The sequence below is a fragment of the Microcebus murinus genome, chromosome 19 (assembly GCF_040939455.1).
Source record: "Microcebus murinus isolate Inina chromosome 19, M.murinus_Inina_mat1.0, whole genome shotgun sequence".
Taxonomy (NCBI): Eukaryota; Metazoa; Chordata; class Mammalia; order Primates; family Cheirogaleidae; genus Microcebus; species Microcebus murinus.
In genome coordinates, this window is record NC_134122.1 from 38,362,462 (window position 1) to 38,381,299 (window position 18,838).

An 18,838-nucleotide genomic window follows, 5' to 3' on the forward strand; every position below is an offset into this window, starting at 1 on the left:
AGCGTTTTGGACTCCTCAATTTTATGACAATCTGAGTTCCAGAAGATGAGTGATAGGAGAAAACCAGAACAGAGAACACAGTTCTGGAGTCAAATTTCAACTGTGATTCAAATTCCAAATTCTTAGTTATACAACCAATGACCAAGTTATTTAACCTCTCTGAGCCTGTTTTCTACAATTAAAGAAGGAATAAAACTTTTCAGGAAATAGTAAGCAACTGAGGAGTGTCAAGGGAACCATTTCGAAATCAGAGAACTCGTGCTGACGTAGGCACGGGCTTGGTGTGGGAAAGGTGTCCTCCTCTCTGCTTCTAACTTCGGAGGTCCTCCACGGCTAGGATTTCTGTGGGGCCATGGGAAGAGATTTGGATTGGGATCCTCTCAGCCACTCAACAAGTACCTGTATATGACTACTGTGCCAGGCCTTATTTTAAGCACTGAGGCTGCAATGGTGAACAAGAGAAATCTCTCGAGGATTGTGATGGCGAAGGCAGACTCAAACACGGAAACAAAAATGTGTAAAGTTACAAGACCTATTCTTAGCTTAGCCTAAGTCTATTTCCCTAACTAAAATGGGAGGGGATTGGTCTGGGGTCTCTAACAGCCCTCACGTCCCCCTTTGGCTGAGTCCGCACACTTCCACCCACACATCACCCGTCCGCGGTTCCTCCGGCTCTCGCCCTTTCTTCCGCTTGGGAGGATGTGCCGAGGGGTGCGGCGAGGGAGGGGGAGGAGTGTGTATGACGCCACATCCGGCGCGCGGCGGAACTGGCCTCCCTTTGCTTCCGCGGCGGGGACGGAAGTAGAAGCGGCGGTGGCGGCGGCCCAAAGCGGAGGGAAGGAAGAAGGCAAGGAGTCCGAGAGCCGGAGCCGGAGTCGTAGCGGCGGTAAAGTCTGAGGCCCCTCTAGGCCACCGTCCTTAGCGCAGGACCGCGGAGTTCGACGGGAGTTAGCGGGGCTGCGGCCAGGCCGTGGGACTCTGGGGCTCCGGGGGCCGATGTGAGGGGAGGCGGGGTGGGGGCGGGGCGCCGGGTCAGCCCTAGAATCGAGTTGCCCCCCACCCGCGCGCCCTGCACGGACACTCTGATCCGCGGGCTCGTCTTGGCCTTCCCCAGGAGACCCCTGTGCGGTGCGGAGGGGGCGGCGGCCCCAACTCTGACCCGCGCCGGGGGGTGGGCCATGGCGGAGATCAGCGACCTGGACCGGCAGATCGAGCAGCTGCGGCGCTGCGAGCTCATTAAGGAGAGCGAAGTCAAGGCCCTGTGTGCTAAGGCCAGGTGAGCCCTGTAGCGCCGAGGAAAGGCGCCAAGCCACCGCCCAGTGGTTCCAGCCTGGGGCAAACCCAGCCGAGAACTTTGGGCTTGCCCCATCCTGGAAGCTTTCCCAGAGAGGAGCAGAATAGGACCACTTCCCAACAGGAACGCCTAGCCTGCTGCTGGGGGAAGACAGGCCAGGATTAAGACAGTTAAAAGTTTTAGATGATGTGTTTCCAGTGGAGTTAGAGTGTTGCAGGAAGTACTTAGGAAACTCAGGGAAACAAGCCCCTCTGACTCAGGGAACAGAGGCTTTTTGTAGGAGCTGAACTCTGGCATAGGCCTTGAAGAATAAGAAGGTGGTACAAGAAAAGAGAGTATTAACAAGAATCAAGGTTTGAGGCAGGATAGCTAAAGACCCTGTAATTAAAATTCGTTTAATTCTAACAGCAGTCCCTAAAGGTAGGTGGTATTATTCCCATTTTACAGATGAGGACTCTCATGGTCAAAGTTACCAGCAAGTAAGAAATGGAGTCTGAAGCCTTTTCTCCGTGTCCTGTCCCTTTTCAGGCCATATTGCAAGAAGGTGGAGCATTCCAAGCAGGATAAGAGTAGGAGTGGAGGCCTTGAGATCTGTGGGTAGCAGTGAGGAGGCTAATTACCTGCTTTCTCTGGGGAACTGACTTTGGCTTTCACCAGGCTGGAGAATTGTAGGAGAAGAGCCAGCAAAATTCCTCCCCTGTTTACTGAACAATAGGCCCACTATTGGCCTGGCCTTGTACTGGCAAAAAACTTATATCCATTTCCTCCACCCATCAATCCTGTTGAGATTGGAGTCATCTGCTCCATTTTACAGAACAGAAAGCCATGAGTCGTAGAGGCCTAGTGACTTGACTGAGGTCACCCAGTGAGGAAGTAGTAGAGCTGCGTTCTGTATCTGTGGCATCAGACTGCCTCACATAGACAAACTCCCTGCAGCCAGACAGCGCCTGCAGAGGTTTGATTAACAGGCTAGGTCCTTTTTAAAAGCCTGTGGCTCTTCTTTTCTGCCAGCTCAAGGAACTCTCCTTGAACAGATGAGCCCTAAAGTGTTTTTAGTAGTCCCTTGTCTCTCAGTCCTGATTGGCATTTTTGGGAACCTAAACCAATTGCTCCTTGGGGCACACCTCTCTGAGTTTTCCCTGTAAGTCTTATCACCCTGACAGGGCCTGGATCGGTGTGGTGGTGATGATAGATAATGCTTGGATAGCATGCTGGAGTTTTCAGAATAACAGAGAAGTTATGTGTTCAGACTCCATTGCTTCTTGTAGCAGTCCCATGGAATAGGCAGGATGAGGGTGAGTATTTACCCCATTTCACAGAAGAGAAAACTGAGCCTCAGAGTAGATAATGTCTTGCTCGATGTCACATGGTCATTGATAGCCAGGCAATGACATTTAGATTTTGATGTGGGGTGAGTGGGGAGCTGTGGAGGATGGAGGAGCAGAGGGTCCTGCCCAGCTTAAACTGGGATGGAAACAGGAGGGACTAGGCGGAGGCCTGAGTTGGCCACAATTTCCTGGGCTCATTCTGAAGAGGAAACAACTCTTAGCACTTCTCTGTGGCCTCCTGGGGACCCACCAGGGACCCAGGCTGAGTTCAGTAGTGTCAAGAGTGGTCAGCTTGCTCAGAGGCACATAGACTTTTTACATCAAACCCTGGAACCATGGGGGCCTGTGGTGTCTGAGCTGAAATTGTTCCTATTAAAAATATTAGCATGTTAGAAAGAGCAGAGCTTTTGAATCAAGTGGTCTTCACTATGAATCTCTGCTTTGTCACCCATAAGCTGTATGACCCTGGTCAAGTCACTTTACCTCTGTGAGTTTCTGAAATCATTATGAGGTATAAATGAGATTCTAGATATCCACGGACAGGGCCTCCCCTATTGGTAGTTGTGGAAGTAAAGGAGAGCAGTTGCAAGTCATGATAGGGCTGGTGGGTTTCAAGTTTTGACTCAGGGTTTGTGTAAGGGGCTGTCATAAATTCTAAATTGGGTTCCTGAGTTCCAAGTCAGTCACTTTAGTTTTGTGACCTTGATACCTCCACTTTTTTCTAAGCCTTGGTCTCTTTATCTGTCAGATTAGGATGAAAAGGACCTCCCTAGAAAGATCCTTGTAAGTAGTTGATGTGGAAGGATGTTAAGCACAAGGTACAGTACAGGTGGGAGAGCCCAGTTGCTGTTATGGCATCATGGACCACTGCCAGTGTTGCCTCCCATTCCCAGACAGCTAAGGCAGACCTCTTTCATGCTGCCTTTGTTAGAGCAAAGGGACATAAGTCAATCCTGTCAGCTGAGCTCAGGAGACTCAGTCTAAGGGAAGAAACTTGCAGAAAGAATGTGGGCCTGGCAAGTGTCTGGGCTTCCCACATCTGAATAGCTTGATAGAGTCAGACCCTTGAGCCAGGCTTCCTTGGTTCAGATCCCCCCTGTGTGACCACAGCCAAGCTAGCAGCCTCCTGTGCTTCAGTTTCTTCCTCTGCACTAGGATCACCACAGTACCTGCCTCTTGAGGTGGTGGTTTGATGGCATGCATCTGTGCATAGCTCTTGATGACAGTCCTGGCACATGGTATGAGCTCGAATGCTCACTGTTGCTGTCATTGGAGCAAAATTTAGAAATACAGTGCTGCTTAAATTGGGTGGCCGACTGACCACGTGATATTATCTCATGCTCACTCAAGTAGAAGTAGACTGCACCATAAGGAGAAATAAGTAAATAAAGTCCTGGCTAAGCACGGTTGCTCATGCCTGAAATCCTAGCACTTTGGGAGTCTGAGGCAAGAGGATCACTTGAGGCCTGGAGTTTAAGACCAGCCTGAGCAACATAGTGAGACCCCATCTCTACAAAAAAACACAAAAATTAGCTGAGTGTGGTGACATGCACTGTAATCCCAGCTACTTGGGAGGCTGAGGCAGAAGAATCACTGGAATCCAGGAGTTTGAGGTTGTAGTGGGCTACGATGACTCTACTACACTCTACCCCCGGCAGTAGGGTGAGACCTTGTCTCAAATAAAGTCCTCACTCTCTGTGAGGAAACACTGAAAACATAACAGCTATGTGTCATTTGAAGGTGCATCTAATGGTTGGCATGCCTTGGGCCCTACCCTTGTCTTTGGACAGTCTGGGAGGAGGCCTTGTGATTGGTGAGAGTTATGTGCTCCAAGAGCACAGGCTCAGGGTATGCTCTAGGAGCAGAGGGTTCTATGAGGAGAGGAGGAGCCTTGCTTGCCAGTGCTGGGAGCCAGAGAGGGAGCAGCAGGGGGTGTCAAGGCTACAGAAGTCACAGTTTGCTTGGAAGGGTTTGAATGCTGGGATTCAAAGAACTTGGACTTTGTCCTTCTGGCAGCAGGGAGCCATGGAAGGGTATTGAGCAGTGCAGGGCCGTGGTCAGCCTATCTTGGGGAAATTGCACATTTTGCTGCTGTCCTGTGGAGGTTCAAGGACCACTTCATATCTTCACCTCCCCCCGTCCCAAAGAAAAAAGGTCAGAAATTGGGGTGGGCTGGCCAGGCTGTGGTGACCCTGGTCTTCTCCTGTCTCCAGAGAGATCTTGGTAGAGGAGAGCAACGTGCAGAGGGTGGATTCACCAGTCACGGTGAGTACCCTATGTCCCTGCCTAGCCTGGCTAGGTCTTTTAGCCACATGGGCTTTCCTCTTAGTCATGTGGGCTCTGTAAGTTCACTCCTCATTCTTGGGATCCTGGAAAGCTCCCTGTATCTATCTCTGCCCCCATCTTCAAGGGTGCCCTGCTATAAAAAGTGAATGTTGTGGGAAGGGTCTTTCAATTTTTGGTGGGGAGACTCTTGGCCAGGGCAGAAGGACTCTTCATTTGTTGAGTGATTCTACTCACTCTGTGCCTCTGTGTTGGTAACTTCATTCTGGGTAGCTTAAGGGGGGAGTAGGGAGAGAGGAGGGCCAGGTCCTCCAGAGGCTGCAGGTCTAGCATTTACTCACAGAATAGTTGGCATTCAGTGTGGGGTGGTGGGTGATTCCAGACTGGGATAACCTGAGGTGAAAGAGCAGTATTTTGGCCCTGAGAAGCAGAAGCATAGCCAAGATCGATCGGGCTCCTAAAGCAGTGGGTATTTTAGAGGATAGTTCCTGGGAACAAAGGCTTTCCACTGTGAGAGTTGCAACCCACCGTCCTACTCCCCAGGTATGTGGTGATATCCATGGACAATTCTATGACCTCAAGGAGCTGTTCAGAGTGAGTGTGGGAGAAACACTGGGGGGTGTGATGGGGGGATGACTGGAAGGCCCTTTTAGGGAGAGTGGAAGCCTTAATTTAGTGAGTAGAGTGGGGGCAAGAGGCCCCTAGTGAGGTGGGCCCTTTGTGAAAGAAGGGCCTCACTGGAACATGAGCCACCGAAGTGGGTAGTGGGTGGTTTAGGACCAAGAAGAACCTTTTCCTTCCCCCCCAGGTGGGTGGTGACGTCCCTGAGACCAACTACCTCTTCATGGGGGACTTTGTGGACCGTGGCTTCTATAGCGTTGAAACGTTTCTCCTGCTGCTGGCACTTAAGGTGAGAACCCCTGGCTTCTGGACCCCACACCTGAGCCACCTCAGGCCTGGCCCACCTGCTTCCTTTCTACCCTTGTCTCTAACTGCAGCCACCCCAACTTGGAGCTGTGCTGCTGGTGATGGACCGACTCTGCTTGGCAGGGTGGTCAGAGCCAGTTCCCTTGACCTGGGACTCCTGATTGGGCCCCTAGAGGGTGAGGCTGGCAGGGCAGCGTCCTGGGGGAGGGAATAGAGGCTCGCTACATTCACAAAGTGGCAAGTATGACTTGGTACAGCATCTCTTGGTGGGAGAGGTGGTGAGGGACCAAGTGACACAGGACCTGGAGTGTCTTACTAAGGACTTTTGCCTGTATTTAGTGGGTGAACGAGGATTCATTGGTTTCGCAGTTGATAGGGAGGGGTCGGGCTTATGTTCTCTGGAGGAGGGACTGGGGGCCTGTGAGGTGGCTGTTGCCACACACATCAGGTAAGAGATGACATGAGTCTGGGCCAGGGAAGCGGTTTTGAGGAGATTTGGGGCACAGGTGGAGGGACAGCCTGGGCACCAGCCCTCCTTGGTGGCTCCCCCAGGTTCGCTATCCTGACCGCATCACCCTGATCCGGGGCAACCACGAGAGCCGCCAGATCACCCAGGTCTACGGCTTCTATGACGAGTGCCTGCGCAAATATGGCTCGGTGACTGTGTGGCGCTACTGCACCGAGATCTTTGACTACCTCAGCCTGTCTGCCATCATCGATGGCAAGGTAGGCCAGCTGCGGGGTTGCCCGGGCTTGGGAGAGGTGAGGAGGCTCTGGGCCTCAGCCCTTTCCTCCTTTCCCTGTTCCCCTGCAGATCTTCTGTGTGCATGGGGGCCTATCCCCCTCCATCCAGACCCTGGACCAGATCCGGACAATTGACCGAAAGCAAGAGGTGCCTCATGACGGGCCCATGTGCGACCTCCTCTGGTCCGACCCTGAAGGTGAGGGCAGGTGGGCAGGGGCAGGCTGGCTCCACCCTTCATTTGTCAAGACTGATTAAAGCAAGTGCCGCGAAGGGACACTCAGGCCGGGGGGTCAGGGAAGAACGGGAGCAGGGCTGGTCTTCACTGGCTTCCGCCCTTGACCTGCCAACTGGCTGCAACCCTCGAGAAGGCGCAGGGAGGCCTGCATCAAGCTCAGAGAATGGCCTGGAGCGTGCATATCATGGCTCAGAGGGCTGTTGAGGACCAGGTCATTGGCTCCTGAATGCGAAGGGGCTCAGAACGTGACAACAGCTTCTTCAGAGGTCAGACCCCCAGAATGATAGCCCCCCTGGGACTCCCTCATTTCGCGAGGTTCCTCCGGCACTCCCTCATTTTGTGAGGTTCCCCACCAGTGTGGAGCTCAGCTGAGATTTAAATCCAGGTCTCCTGAGGACCAGTCCAGGGCTCCTGCTGTCTCTTTCTCACATGCACGCACACATGCAGCCTCCACTCCATCACTGCCATTCCCAGACTGCCCTGTTACGGCATAGGGTGACCTTACGTCCCCATGTACTATGCGTCTCCTTCACTCTGTGTGTGCCTGTTAGGACAGGAGATCGTATGGTCACTGTGATTATGAGGTGGCCCCAGCCATCGAGGTTCTTTCTCCTTTGGAGCCTATCTGCCCAACATTTGCTGTGCTGGCCCCCCAAATCTCCCATACCATAGTCAGGCCCCATGCTCCTGCTCCACAGGCTTCTGGTTGGTGGAGGGGGGAGACAGGCTGTTCACCTTCAAGGGGCAGTGGGCAATCAGGGGAGCCTTGAGGCCGTCCTCTCCCCATCCCTACCTTATTTCCTCATCAGACACAACAGGCTGGGGTGTGAGCCCCCGTGGGGCCGGCTACTTATTTGGCAGTGACGTGGTGGCCCAGTTCAATGCAGCCAATGACATTGACATGATCTGCCGGGCCCACCAACTAGTGATGGAAGGTTACAAGTGGCACTTCAATGAGACCGTGCTCACTGTGTGGTCAGCACCCAACTACTGCTACCGGTGAGCTGTATGGGCCAGGCGGGGTTGGGGATCCAGGCCTGACCCATTCCTAACGCTGCTGCCTCCTACTTCCAGCTGTGGGAACGTGGCTGCCATCTTGGAGCTGGACGAGCATCTCCAGAAAGATTTCATCATCTTTGAGGCCGCTCCCCAAGAGACTCGGGGCATCCCCTCCAAGAAGCCTGTGGCTGACTACTTCCTGTGACCCCTTGGCCCCTGCCCCCTCCAACCCTTCTGGCCCTCGGACCACTGTGACTCTGCCCTCTTCCCCAGACGGAGGCTGGGTGTGGGCCCATCCCTGGCTCTGCTCTGCCCCCCAGAGGGCGCTTCAAGGGTGAGGACTTTCTCTGGAGAGGCTTGGGGCCTTCGCTCCATCCTCCTCCTCTCCTTTCTCCCCACTTGAACCATGAAGTTTCCAATAATTTTTTTGTTTTTCTTTTTTTCCTTCTTTTTTTGTTTGATTTTAGATAAAAATTTTGAGAAAAAAATGAAAAAAAAGTTCTAATAAAAGAAGAAAAATGGTCTTTGGGTTTGTGTCAGACCTGGCTGGGGATGTGCAGGGTTGATGGCCTGGGACCTGGGGTGGACTTCGGGGCCTTCAGAGGCTCAGGCCAATCAGCTTGCCCAGAGCCCGCAGGGCCCAGCCAGTGACCTCCCAAAGGCTTTCCTCAGATTCAGATTCCCCGAATTTCCTGATGAGGAAACAGGCCCACAGCTGGTTGATTTATGTGTATAAGAGGATTTCTGAGCACAAGGTCAAGCAGCTGGAAACTAGCAGGTCTGGGCCTGGGTCTTCCCACAAACCCTCTGCTCACCTAGCCCTGCCCAGGGCCAAACACCATTAGCCCAACGTTTCCTGAGCACTGATGGCTTTTGAGTTTTATTAACAAAAATACTCTGGCCCTGAGAACAACAGACTGGTGTGGCTTGCACGAGTGGTGATGGTGATGAGGAGGCCCAGGAGGTGGGGATGCTGGTCTGTGGCCCCATTTGGCCAGGCAGAGCCCCCCTCCATTCACACCGAGGTGAGAGCCGGGAAGGGGAAGCTGGCCCCAGCTGGACTCCCAGCAGCCCAGCCTAAGCTTTGAAGCCAGAGGGGGGTGGGAGTGAAATCAAGGTGTGAAGGGGGGGCAGGGGGCAGGGCCAAGCCAGCCATTTGGTGTGGGGGATGGGGCCAGTGGAAGTGAGGGGGCTACAGGGCTGGGGGAAGGGAACTGGAGATTTGTGATGGGAGATGGAGGGAGGCTGAGGGGCCCAGCAGTCTCAGTACATCGGCTTGGAGCCCACATCCAGGTAACTCCCAGGCCCAGGGTACGGTAGGGGGAAGGGGCCTCCTTGGAGGAAGTGGGGGGCAAAGGATGCTGCAGGAGGAGCTGCTGGGTACCCTGAGCCCCCTGGTCCTGGCTGCAGCTCCAGGAATGCTGAGTAGGGGGCTGGGTGCCCAGAGTCTGGAGCCTCTGGGAAGCTGGGGTTCCTAAAGTGAAGAGAGATGTCAGAACAGGGGAGAGGGACCCTCAAGCCTGGGACAGCTCTGCCCTGTGCCTTTGTCCCACTCACCTGGTTGGAAGGTGACTGGGGGCCCCATGGAAAGCCGCGGGGTGCAGGAGGTAGGCTTCAGCGCTGGGGCCACCGCATGGAGGAACTGGGACAGGGGCAGCTTCCCGAGGTGCTGGGGCCTTCTCTGGGTCTGTCTCATGAATGTCCCCACCCAAGGTGGAGTCACAGGGACCACCTGGTGCTTCTGGGCAGACAGAAGGGACAGGTTGGGCTAGGGAGGATCAGTGTCTCAGGCCTGATCACCATTGGGACTACACTCACCTCCACTCCCATAGGCCTCTGTGGCTACTGGCTCTGGGCCCCGCAGTTTCCTCTTCACACGGGCATCTCGCTCCCTGGGGAATAGTGGTGATGGTGATGATGATGATGGTGACGGTGATGATGATGGTAATAATAGTACTTACCAGGTGCCACATAGTTCACCCTCCCAGGGACCCTATCAAGTATGCATCATTATACTCATTTTACAGATGAAGGTACTAAGGGTCAAAAATTAACTAGAAAGTGGCAAAGCTGAGGTTTAGTCCCCACTTAAGCTTGCCAATGCTTTCCTATGGCACTTAGACCTTAGACTCAATAGAAACTCCTTCCCAAGCTGCAGGGCCAGGTGCAGGCTGAGCCCAGCTCACCTCTGCCCATCTCCACTAGTGTCCTTCAGCCTCTGTTGAATCCTCTTCCGCCCCCTCTTAACCTCTTAACTCATCCTTCTCTGTTCAAGCACAACTTCCTCAAGGAAGACCTCCCTGACCTCTAAGCATGCCATACACCCTCCCACAAAACATTTATCATGTTTCTGCTTTTACGTTTCATAGGGTGACCCTTTGGTTAATGTCTGTCTCTTCTGACAGACTAGAGGCTCCTTGAGGGCAGGGCCAGCTCTGAGGTGCTGTACTCCAAGCACATGACCAAGTCCTTACTAAACCAACATCTGGCTTCCCGTCCCCTCATTCCAGCCATACCACAGGTGGCGGGAGGTCCCACTCCACAGCATGCCCTCCCCAGACATCCACCTGGCTTCCTGCCTTACTTCCTTCTGGTCTTTTCTCAGATGTCCTCTTCTTAATACCTCACCCCAGTCCTTCCTATCCTTCCTCCCTGCTTTAGTTCTTTAGAACATATTCCTAACACATAGTATTTTATTTATTTCTCTTGTTTACCTGTCTATTCTGCCCACTAGAATATCAGTTCCATGAGGGCAGGAGCTTTGGTTTGCTTTGTCTCCTGATGTATCTATCTACAGGGCCTACAACTGTGCCTGGTACATAGCAGGTAGTATTTATTGAATCAACGAGTGAGTAAATGTTTTTACTTACCACTGTGTTCCTGAATCCAGCACAGTGCCTGGACATAGTGAATAATTAATAAGCATTTGTTGACTGAATGAGTGAATGAACAGCGCCCACCTCTTACAGTTCCTGCCGTTCTCCCGGAAGCCTTTGGCAAAGGGATTGGCTGCAATCTTCAGCTGTGTGATCTGGGGGCACACACCCAGGGTCAAAGCTCCTGTGGCCTGGGCAGGGCACCACACCCCCCCAAGCAGGGTCACTCACCCGTGGGTTCTGGTAGGCTGTCACGGAGATGAATATGGTTTCCGGGAAGCGGAAGGAGGCCACGCCCCCCCAGTGTTGGCTGCAAAGCTGGGCTGCCCGCACCAGGTGTATCCGAGGTTGGTACTTGTGCATGGAGTGCAAGATCAGCTAGGAGGGAAGAAATGGGAGTGACTCCCTGTCCTGGACCCCAGCCTTGGTCTCCCATCCAGCACCACCCCCAGCCTTTGTCCTGGGGTCCCAGTCTAGGCCTCACGTGGCCATGGGGGTCCAGCGTGCTGTTGGTAAGCTTGACACGATGGAAAGACACAGGCTGCCGCATCCAGTGACCGCCAGTGGCAGGAGAGTCAGGGTGAATGTAGACCCGGTCGGGCAGGCGTGGCTCTGCCTTGCCGCTGGGCTCCCAGCGCCGGCCCTGCCACCGGTAGCGAGCCCCATCTACCGGAACCACATCCAGAAGAAACAGATAGCGGGCCTCCGGGTCCAGGCCGGTGACTGATACTCGACAAGCAGGGAACATGCGCCTGCACAGGGGAGGGCGTGGGAGAGGCCAGGAGTGGGCACAATACCAGCAAAGGGGCAGAGCAACAGGCCCCCTGTGCTGTCAGGGAGACACCAAGGGAGGTGGAATCAGAACCCAGAGGGCAGAATCCTAAAGCTGGAAAGTCGTCTCCTCCCATCTTTATATATGGGGAAACAGGACAGACAGGTTAGGCGATCTGACCAGGATCACACAGCAGGTAAGGAGCAGAGCCCAGACTCCTGACTCCTAGACCCTCAAAGTCCATTTGCAGAAGCAGTGGAGAAATCTTGCCAGGAGCCTACCCTGGTCTCCTCAACTGATCTGCACCAGCATCTGCAGCTATTAGACAAATTTACCTCAGAAAAAACATTCTCTGTCTTCAGTGAGACAGAAAACTTCCTCCCGCCCTAGATAACGACCTCCACACAGGCCACACAATGACCACATCCCTGCCTCTAGGGTGACCTCAGACCTAGTCATATATATATATATATATATTTTTTTTTTTTTTTTGAGACAGAGTCTCGCTTTGTTGCACAGGCTAGAGTGAGTGCTGTGGTGTCAGCCTAGCTCACTGCAACCTCAAACTCCTGGGCTCAAGCAATCCTCCTGCCTCAGTAGCTGGGACTACAGGCATGCGCCACCATGCCCGGCTAATTTTTTTCTATATATGTTAGTTGGCCAATTAATTTCTATTTATAGTAGAGATGGGGTCTCGCTCTTGCTCAGGCTGGTTTTGAACTCATGACCTCGAACAATCCGCCCGCCTCGGCCTCCCAGAGTGCTAGGATTATAGGCGTGAACCACCGAGCCCAGCCCTAGTCATATATTGATTCTTATTCAGTCACATACTGACCTCTGATCTTGGCCAGATTTCACCGATGCTAGTCAATGGTTGGCCCTTGACCCCAGTCAGTCTGAATCCTGATTCCAGGTCCAGCCTGACCCAGGATCTAGGCCACACACTAACCTATAACCCAGCCAGACTTCTTGAAGCTAGCAGACTGACCTATGACCCTTGACATAGATTGGTCCCCAAACCCAGCCACAGACTCCACAGACTGACCCTTGACCTTTGCCACAGAATGACCCCTGATTCCAGCCACAGAGTAACTTCTGCCCAGGCCATATTCAGATTCTGAACTTAGGCAGAGCCCCAGCCCTCAGGGAAACTTCCAAACCTAGCCCCATCCCAGGAATCCTGCCTTCCCCAAGAGACCCCCTCCAGAAACACTGATCCTGGCCAGCCCCTCACCTCCCAGCTTTGGTGATGATCATCTCTGTCCCCACAGAGCTGAACTCCTTCCACAGCTCCCGGTTCTCCAGGCTCAGGCTGACCCCGGGGAGTGAATGGAGGACCTCTGGGGCTGATGGTGCCGGTTCAGTGCCCATGGCTGGGGGCAGAAGGGGCAGAGGTGGGGGTGCAGCCAGAGTGCGGGGAGCAGCCTCAATTCCAGAGAGGAAGCAATCCAGTTTTGGGGTGTCCAAATCTGGAGATGGAGGAAGAATGAGGAGCCAGTGGAGAGCCACAGCAACCCCAGACTCCTACCCAGGAGCTGGTCCCAAAGCTCACCCGGATAGCGGTAGCCCTCTGCCAGGGCAGGCGGGAAGCTAGAGTCAGCCCCGGGCTGGGGGGGCCCCAGGCGGTAGCCGGCCCCCAGGGAGGGGTACAACTCTCGTGGATGGTACATGTTGTAGTTCCCTCTGGCTTCGGGTCCTGCTTCCTAGAGTCCCCCAGTGCTGAGATGCCCCCTTTATAGCTCACAGCTCAGCCCCTTCCAGACCCAGGATCACAGCCCCTCCCCTCTTTGGGGCCCTGGAGTTGGGCTGGGGTGGAGACCCCTGGGGCCTCGATGGGGTCCAAGAGGGGGCCGGATACCTGGGTACCCTCCCCACCCCTCCCAGGGCGGCTTCATTAGCCCCGACCCCCTGCCCCCTCATTACATAATTAACTCCTCGGCCTGATTGATCCCCGGGGGCTCGGACAGGGACGCAGTTTGGTGCTTCCGGCCAGCTGGTCCCCGTTCCCACGGGGGGAGCCCCGGCGAGGGATAAGCTGGGGGGCGGGGCCTGGACCCTGGGACGGAGCCTGGAGTCTTGGGGCAGACCCCGGCACCCTAGACTTTCTGGCAGGTGACCCCCTCCCCGCCCCTCTCCATTTGGAGGACAGGCCTTGGAGGGGAAAAACCTAACTGGAGGGAAAGTGCATGGCTGGAGGGACGCGGCCAGAGCTGATGACGCGGGGTGCTCTGGGCCTCGAGGAGTCCGCAGCGGAGGCCCGAACCCTGGAGTCCTCCCCGGTTCCCATTCTGTAAAACCTCCATCCTAGGCCAAATCTCAAAAGTTTAGAGGCGCGCAGACTCCACAGTCTGGCGACTCGCGCAGGGTTTCCCAGAGGTCCTGTGGCGGGGAACCCGAGGAACTACACTTCCCAGCAGGCCCATCGCGGAGACCCGCCCGGGGAGGCGGACGGGCCGCGCCGGGGCCGTTGGGAGTCGTAGTCCACCGAGAGAGGCAGCCGAGCCGGGGGCGCAATCGCCTCCTGGGAGAGCTACCCCTAGGCGGTGGCCAAACGCTGAAGCCAAGAAGACGCAGATCAGCCGAGGTCAAGGCCTGGGGGGCCAGCGTGGGCGCGAGAATTCCCACCGGCTGTGAGACCTGTCCTGGTTTCTAAACGCCCAGCTTGGACGGCAGTGCCTACCCCATGCCGCGCTGGGGCAGAGAACCGCAAGCAGCTCGTTAGGGGCAGGAATCTACATTTGAATTCCCCCTTCCGGGGTTCCACATGAGCCTGGGGCTGTCTCCACTCCATTGTTTTATTATGTACAAACGCTACAGAACAAGGGGAACAGACACGCGTAGGGTAAGAGGGGCCTGGTGGGAGAAGTTCACAGAGCAGACAGTGCACTGGGGCCAAGAGAGCAGCACACAGGCCATTATCTATAGGGCAGGCGGGGCAGGGACGGGTTAAAAATGAGATCCAAGCCAGCCAGATCGCAGGGAGGTGCGGGGGTGTCGTCCCCCTTCTGATCTCCCCCCAAGGTCACAGTGCATGCAATAAAATATATGTACAGGAACTGGGTCCTTCCTCCACAGGGGCCCTGAGGCTTCAGAGCTCCCTTCGGGCGGAGGGAAGCCAGTGGCGCCCCCTGGCGGCCAGGCCGGGCTGGAGCCACATGTGCCAGGAGCAGGGGTCAGTCCCAGCCGTTGTCTTTGATCATGTGGTTGAGTTCAATGATGTACTTCCCCTCTTTGTACTTCTGGCTGCTCTCAAAGGCCTGTTCCTGAAAGGAGAAGAGGGGCCGTCATCCCTCGAGCAAAAGCCCTACCACAAGGCACAGGAGTTGGGAAGTAAATACGATTGGCCCCATTTTACATATGAGGAAACTGTGAACCAGAGAAGTCAAGCCACCTGCCCACAGACACACAGCTGGTAAACGGCAGGGCTGTGTTTCTCACTAACAGGGGGTACACAGAACTCTGAATCATAGGCACTTTTTTTTTTTTTTTGAGACAGAGTCTCGCTTTGTTGCCCAGGCTAGAGTGAGTGCCATGGCATCAGCCTAGCTCACAGCAACCTCAAACTCCTGGAATCAAGCAATACTGCTGCCTCAGCCTCCCAAGTAGCTGGGACTACAGGCATGCACCACCATGCCCAGCTAATTTTTTTCTATATATATTAGTTGGCCAATTAATTTCTTTCTCTTTATAGTAGAGATGGGGTCTCGCTCTTGCTCAGGCTGGTTTCAAACTCCTGACCTTGAGCAATCAGCCTGCCTCGGCCTCCCAGAGAGCTAGGATTGCAGGTGTGAGCCACTGAGCCCAGCCCATAGGCACTTTTTAAGTACTAATGATGGCTCCAACAAAAAGGATACGGAAGTGTCTAAAAGACTTCATAGTCTAGAGGTTGCAAACTGATGGCCTGAGGGCCATTTTGGTCTACATATGTTTTGTTTGGACAGGAGAAAGTTTTATAAAAATAACTTTAAAATATAGGCAGGCCATACTCATTCCAGTTGGCCCCAGCCTGCTCCCGACCACCTCCAATCCTTTTTGCACCTTTTAAAAATCCACAGTATCTGCTTGGCCTTGCAGGTACTTGAGTTTTTGATCTCTGGACTAGGTAGGCCACCCCTTTATTTTATAGATGTCTAGAGAGGCCAAGCCACCTGTCCAGAGACACACAGCAAATCTATGGCAGGGTCAAGGGTGAACTCAGGTTAGGGCTGGCTGGCTATCTCTGTCCACCCACTTCATGTAGGCACCACAGCTCTAAGCGATGCCTGAAGAATCGTTTCCCTTGCAGTTTCTCAAGAGCATCTTCCTTTGCTACATCTAATCTGATCCCCATAACAATCTTGGGTGCCAGGTAGTGGCTTTATCTTCCACTGCCAGATAAGGAAATGAGACTCACGGTGAAATCAGACCCTGGACAGCAGCAGTGGCAATGAGGGCAGTGAAAAGGAGGCCCATGAACCCAAGCTCCACGTTGCTGTGGAGTCTTGGGCAACTTTTCTGATCCTCTGAATGATAACCTAAGCTGGTGGCCAAGGGTTTGGAGTAAAAGAAAAAAAAAATCAACTAGGATTCTGGTGCCTATTCTGTTACTTACCAGTTGTATGATCTTGGGCAAGCTACCTAACGTCTCTGGGCCTCCCTGTTGTCTTCTGTAAAGTGGAAATAATAATGGATTCTACCTACAAGACTGTTGTAATGATTGAATGAGACAATATATGCCACGCACACAACAGTTCCTGGCACATAAGCATTCAATAAAGGTTAACTCTGATTATATCCTCTTCTCTAAAATGGGGATGCAAGTACCTGTGAGGGAAGGGATGGGTTAAGAGAAAAATTCTAAAAGCCCTTGTAGGATGTGAGAGAAGAGAACTCGGTCAGGGGATCAAAAGACAGATTGGTTTGTGTGAGCTGGGCCTATGCACTCCGAAAGGTTACCAGATGACTGCTTGTGAAGAGGAGGTGATGTAAGGTCAAGTCAAAGGCTAGCCTGGGGTCACAGGCTGCTAACTCACATATTTCCAGCCCAAAGTGGTCTTGCAGTTCTCGCAGTGGATGTCAGCGACAGCATGGAGGCCTGTCAGCAGCACCCGCTCCTCGGCTGGCCCGCAGCCCACGTTCACCCTGTGGGGACATGGGGCAGTCCCAGGGAGGGTCCCACCATCACAGAGCCCCCCTCAAGCTTGTATTCACTGTGTCTGTTCTTAGCATCCAAGAGAAGGGTGATCAGAGCTTCCTGCCTGAACAGGGAACTCTGGGAGTCTCAGCATGATGCCAGGGGCTACAGATCACAACAGAGGTCAGGGAAAGAAAGGAGGGAGGCTGAATACTCACACGGAGTTGAAGAGGTAGGCACGCCCCTGACTGCCCTGGAAGGACTACAGGGTGGGAAGAGAGAAGGGGATCAGGGGTACTGGTGGGGAGCTGCCAGGCAGCCTCTCTAGCCTCCCATTCCAGCCTCAACTGTGGCCTGGTTACCTTGGAGATGAGGTCGTCGTGGTTGGCCAGGTGAGCGCGGCAGTGGGCACAGCTATACCTCCGGTGACAATCATCCAAGTAGGCCTGAAACGTCTTGGGCTTTGAAATCCGCACCATGGCGGGGGCCGGGGGCAGTGGCCCCACGCGGGGAGCGGCCCACGGGGAGCAGAGGGAGCCCAGTGCCTGCCGGGGAGGGAGTAGGTGGGCTGTGAGGACCTGGACCACACACATGCAGGCACTCCCAGAGTGATAGGGAGTCTCTTGGTCACACTTGGCTGCTCTCTACTTTCCCCAGAGCCAACAGCCTCTCTAGGGACTAGAGTCATTTCAGTTTTGACTCAGTGAGGAGGCCTCAGGTTGCATCAGTGGGGAAACTGAGGCTAGGAGGAGCCCAGGGTGAGTCACCCACCTGCTTCCAGCCTCACCCGTGCTGACCTGGCAGCTGAAGCTGGAGGAAGGAGTTTTAGAGTGGATGGGCAGTCAGTTCCCAGTTTAGGAGGAGCATGAGGGGTTAGGAATTGGTTGGTCCTTAGGACCTCATTTGGACTGCGCCGGGGGCTTCACCTGAGGTGCAGGGAGTTCATCTGGGGAGAGGGTCCCTCACCTGGAGGAGGCAGGAGGCCTCGCTGAAGGTGGACAGTCACCTAGGAGGGGAGGGGCTCTTACCTGGGGGCACTGAGGGCTTATCTACGCCGAAAGGATCTTACCTGCTTCGCGGAGCCTTACCTGGGGCCCCGGGGCTCACCTGGGGCGCGGGGGTTGGGGGCGGGCGCCGGGGGAAGGGGCAGTCCTCGCTGGCGGGGCGGGGGCGCGGGGCGACGCGCAGCCCTGAAGATGCGGGCCTCACCTCGCCTGGGCGCGCGGGGGCCCAGTCCGCCGGAGTGGCCTGGCCTGGGAGTGGGGGGCGCTCCTGGTGGGCGCCGTCCCCCCCGGCCCGGGTTCGCAGCCGCCTTGACTTGTTTACACCGAGACCAGCTGCTGCCGCCGCTGCGGCGGGAGGGGGAGGGGGCCCGCCTCCTGTCCCGGCGGCCGCCGTGGCCAATCGGCGTGCGGCATGCAAATAAGGGGGCGCGTCATACGGCGGCCAGCGCAGGCCTGGGCTGCCCTTCCCCCTGCTCCCGGCTCGGCCAGCCCGGAAATGCGGCTGCGGCCCGGCGGCCCGTCGCGTCCAGGCCTGGCCGCCGCTTTGGCTTCTCGCGGTCCTTGAAGGGGCAAGCATCCGAGGGTCCTGACCGAGGATCGGGTTAGGAGGAGGCTGGGGTTTGCACGCACGCCCCTGAGAAATTTAGTCATAATTATCTGCGGTTAGCCGCCGCCGGTGTCCCACTCTCTTAATCCCTGGATCAATCCTATAAGGCAATTGCTCCTATTGTCTCCATTTTGGAAACTGAGGCCCAGAAAGGTCTAGCAGCTCTCCCGCGATTATCCAGTTAGTAAGAGGCAAAGCTGGAATTTTCACTTTGGTCCAATTCCATAGCACGGGGGGCAGACTGAGTTCACCTCTTAGAAGAGCTAAAGGTATGTATCCCAGGTAGACCCCTGGGAGCCCCAGCCTTGGGATAAGCCAATCCCTACTGTTGAGCATCACATCCTCCAGGCAGCCTCCTCTGATGCCCCTACCCTCCAGGCCGGGTTAGGTGCGAACTTAGTTGAAAATATCTGCTTAAACATGCATCTGCCATACTTGGACTTGTCTTGTTCACTGCACTGTTCCCAGTCTGGCCCAGAGCAGGCACTCAATAAATGTTTCTGTATTGTGAATATGTAATTCATCAAATGAATTAGGTACCAGGGCTGCAGAGGGCAGAGGAATTCAGGGAGTTTGCTGGAGGAGACCTGGGAGTGGAAGGTTAGAGGCAACAGAGGGGTGCTGTGGACTCAGCTGTCCCACCCAGGCCCACAGG

General features: G+C 54.8%; 3 protein-coding genes across 5 annotated transcripts; 1 reads left to right on the forward strand and 2 right to left on the reverse strand.

Moving 5' to 3' along the window:
• The first annotated feature begins 755 nt into the window (after positions 1-755).
• Positions 756-8,335, forward strand: PPP4C (protein phosphatase 4 catalytic subunit). Its single transcript, XM_012764315.3, has 9 exons — positions 756-886; positions 1,115-1,276; positions 4,836-4,887; positions 5,449-5,499; positions 5,714-5,815; positions 6,385-6,558; positions 6,647-6,773; positions 7,622-7,811; positions 7,887-8,335. The coding sequence occupies exons 2-9, from the start codon at positions 1,179-1,181 to the stop codon at positions 8,014-8,016; spliced, it is 924 nt and encodes a 307-aa protein (XP_012619769.1). The 5' UTR covers positions 756-886; positions 1,115-1,178; the 3' UTR covers positions 8,017-8,335.
• A 338-nt stretch (positions 8,336-8,673) lies between these two features.
• On the reverse strand, positions 8,674-13,933 carry TBX6 (T-box transcription factor 6). Its single transcript, XM_012764306.2, has 8 exons — positions 13,012-13,933; positions 12,694-12,928; positions 11,172-11,439; positions 10,919-11,065; positions 10,772-10,842; positions 9,630-9,703; positions 9,369-9,552; positions 8,674-9,285 (listed from the first exon to the last, which is right to left on the reverse strand). Exons 1-8 carry the CDS (start codon positions 13,127-13,129, stop codon positions 9,075-9,077), a joined length of 1,308 nt encoding a protein of 435 aa, XP_012619760.1. The 5' UTR covers positions 13,130-13,933; the 3' UTR covers positions 8,674-9,074.
• A 303-nt stretch (positions 13,934-14,236) lies between these two features.
• On the reverse strand, positions 14,237-17,914 carry YPEL3 (yippee like 3). 3 transcript variants are annotated; one of them, XM_012764317.2, is made up of 5 exons: positions 17,782-17,914; positions 16,935-17,117; positions 16,791-16,834; positions 16,472-16,580; positions 14,237-14,722 (listed from the first exon to the last, which is right to left on the reverse strand). In XM_012764317.2, exons 2-5 carry the CDS (start codon positions 17,049-17,051, stop codon positions 14,633-14,635), a joined length of 360 nt encoding a protein of 119 aa, XP_012619771.1. In that variant the 5' UTR covers positions 17,052-17,117; positions 17,782-17,914; the 3' UTR covers positions 14,237-14,632. The 3 variants fall into 3 exon arrangements, with proteins under 3 accessions (XP_012619771.1, XP_075851557.1, XP_012619770.1); XM_075995442.1 differs by lacking the exon at positions 17,782-17,914 and adding an exon at positions 17,642-17,660; XM_012764316.2 differs by lacking the exon at positions 17,782-17,914 and having other exon boundaries at positions 16,935-17,180.
• Positions 17,915-18,838: the final 924 nt, after the last annotated feature.